The following is a 1,008-nucleotide window of genomic DNA, read 5'->3' as shown; positions in this document are numbered from 1 at the left end:
CCCCCAAAAAAAAAGTAGCTCAATGCGCTTTACATTGGAATACGTGTACTCATTTTCAAAATCTTTCTTACCGCTTCTTTTATTCTCATGCAATATTTATGCGCACACACACGGACTATTTTCATTAAACGTAGGCACAGAACAACTATAATAAAATAACGCTAAAAGCTTAAGAAGGATAGGCCTGTAGGAACAGAAAATGCTTAAGATACATGTCTTTTGAAGCTATCAAGTGTTCTTGTTTGCCTTAGTAGTTCCATGGGTAATCTGTTCCACATAAATGGACCAACATATGAGAAATATCTCTCTCCATAATATGCTTTGTATGATTTAACGGGTGTCACGAGTTATTATAATTATTTATATAGAGAGGTTCAGAGCTTGTGTTACCTCCCCCGGGTCACAGGTTTCTTCCTGCAGCAGACAGTCCTCCGGGTCGTCTGGGTCATCGTGACACGAGTAGCAGGTCAAGGGACTGCGCTCAGCTGATGTCCCACGGCTCAAGTAAACTGGAAGAACTGGTGCACAGGACAAACGAAATAATATGTTTATTACTTGTGCCGTAATCTATTCAGGTATATGTATCGTTAAATTAATCTTGATAACCGATAACAATGATTAATAATATTAATAATGTAGTACGTACGTGTAGTTTGTTCGTCAATATCTGACGACGACCAATAAATCTGCAGAGGGGAATATATTCTAAGTCTAATGCGAAAAATAATAAAGTAGGATGAGAGAGGTGACTTGTGGCTTTTACTATGGTTAATTACTACTATTCAGGCAAATTCTGATAGAAGAGTTAATTTTGTTCTGAACAAATATTTAATTCATTCCACTTGTATAAGTGCGCACCTTTGGGGCCTCTCTCTCTCTCTCTCTCTCACCTACATTGTAGGCATTTCAAATGCCTTAGGGGCTGTTCAAATATAATCTTACACCTTTTAGGGGACTTTTGGAACCCCCCCCCCTTCTTACATTTTCCTTACATTTGCCTCAACCCCC

At 38.7% G+C, this 1,008-nt stretch overlaps 1 protein-coding gene across 1 annotated transcript in view; it reads right to left on the bottom strand.

The window, feature by feature from the left end:
- Positions 1 to 1,008, bottom strand: part of LOC101853548 (ena/VASP-like protein) — a gene marked incomplete at its 5' end in the record, with an annotated part of 73,384 nt that overhangs the window by 1,397 nt on the left and 70,979 nt on the right. Inside the window, 1 exon segment of the mRNA XM_013081719.2 lies at positions 391 to 518. Coding sequence (XP_012937173.2) covers positions 391 to 518 — 128 coding nt within the window.

This window comes from Aplysia californica, unplaced genomic scaffold (genome assembly GCF_000002075.1).
Source record: "Aplysia californica isolate F4 #8 unplaced genomic scaffold, AplCal3.0 scaffold00143, whole genome shotgun sequence".
Classification (NCBI taxonomy): domain Eukaryota; kingdom Metazoa; phylum Mollusca; class Gastropoda; order Aplysiida; family Aplysiidae; genus Aplysia; species Aplysia californica.
This window is presented reverse-complemented; position numbering and strand designations above follow the sequence as displayed.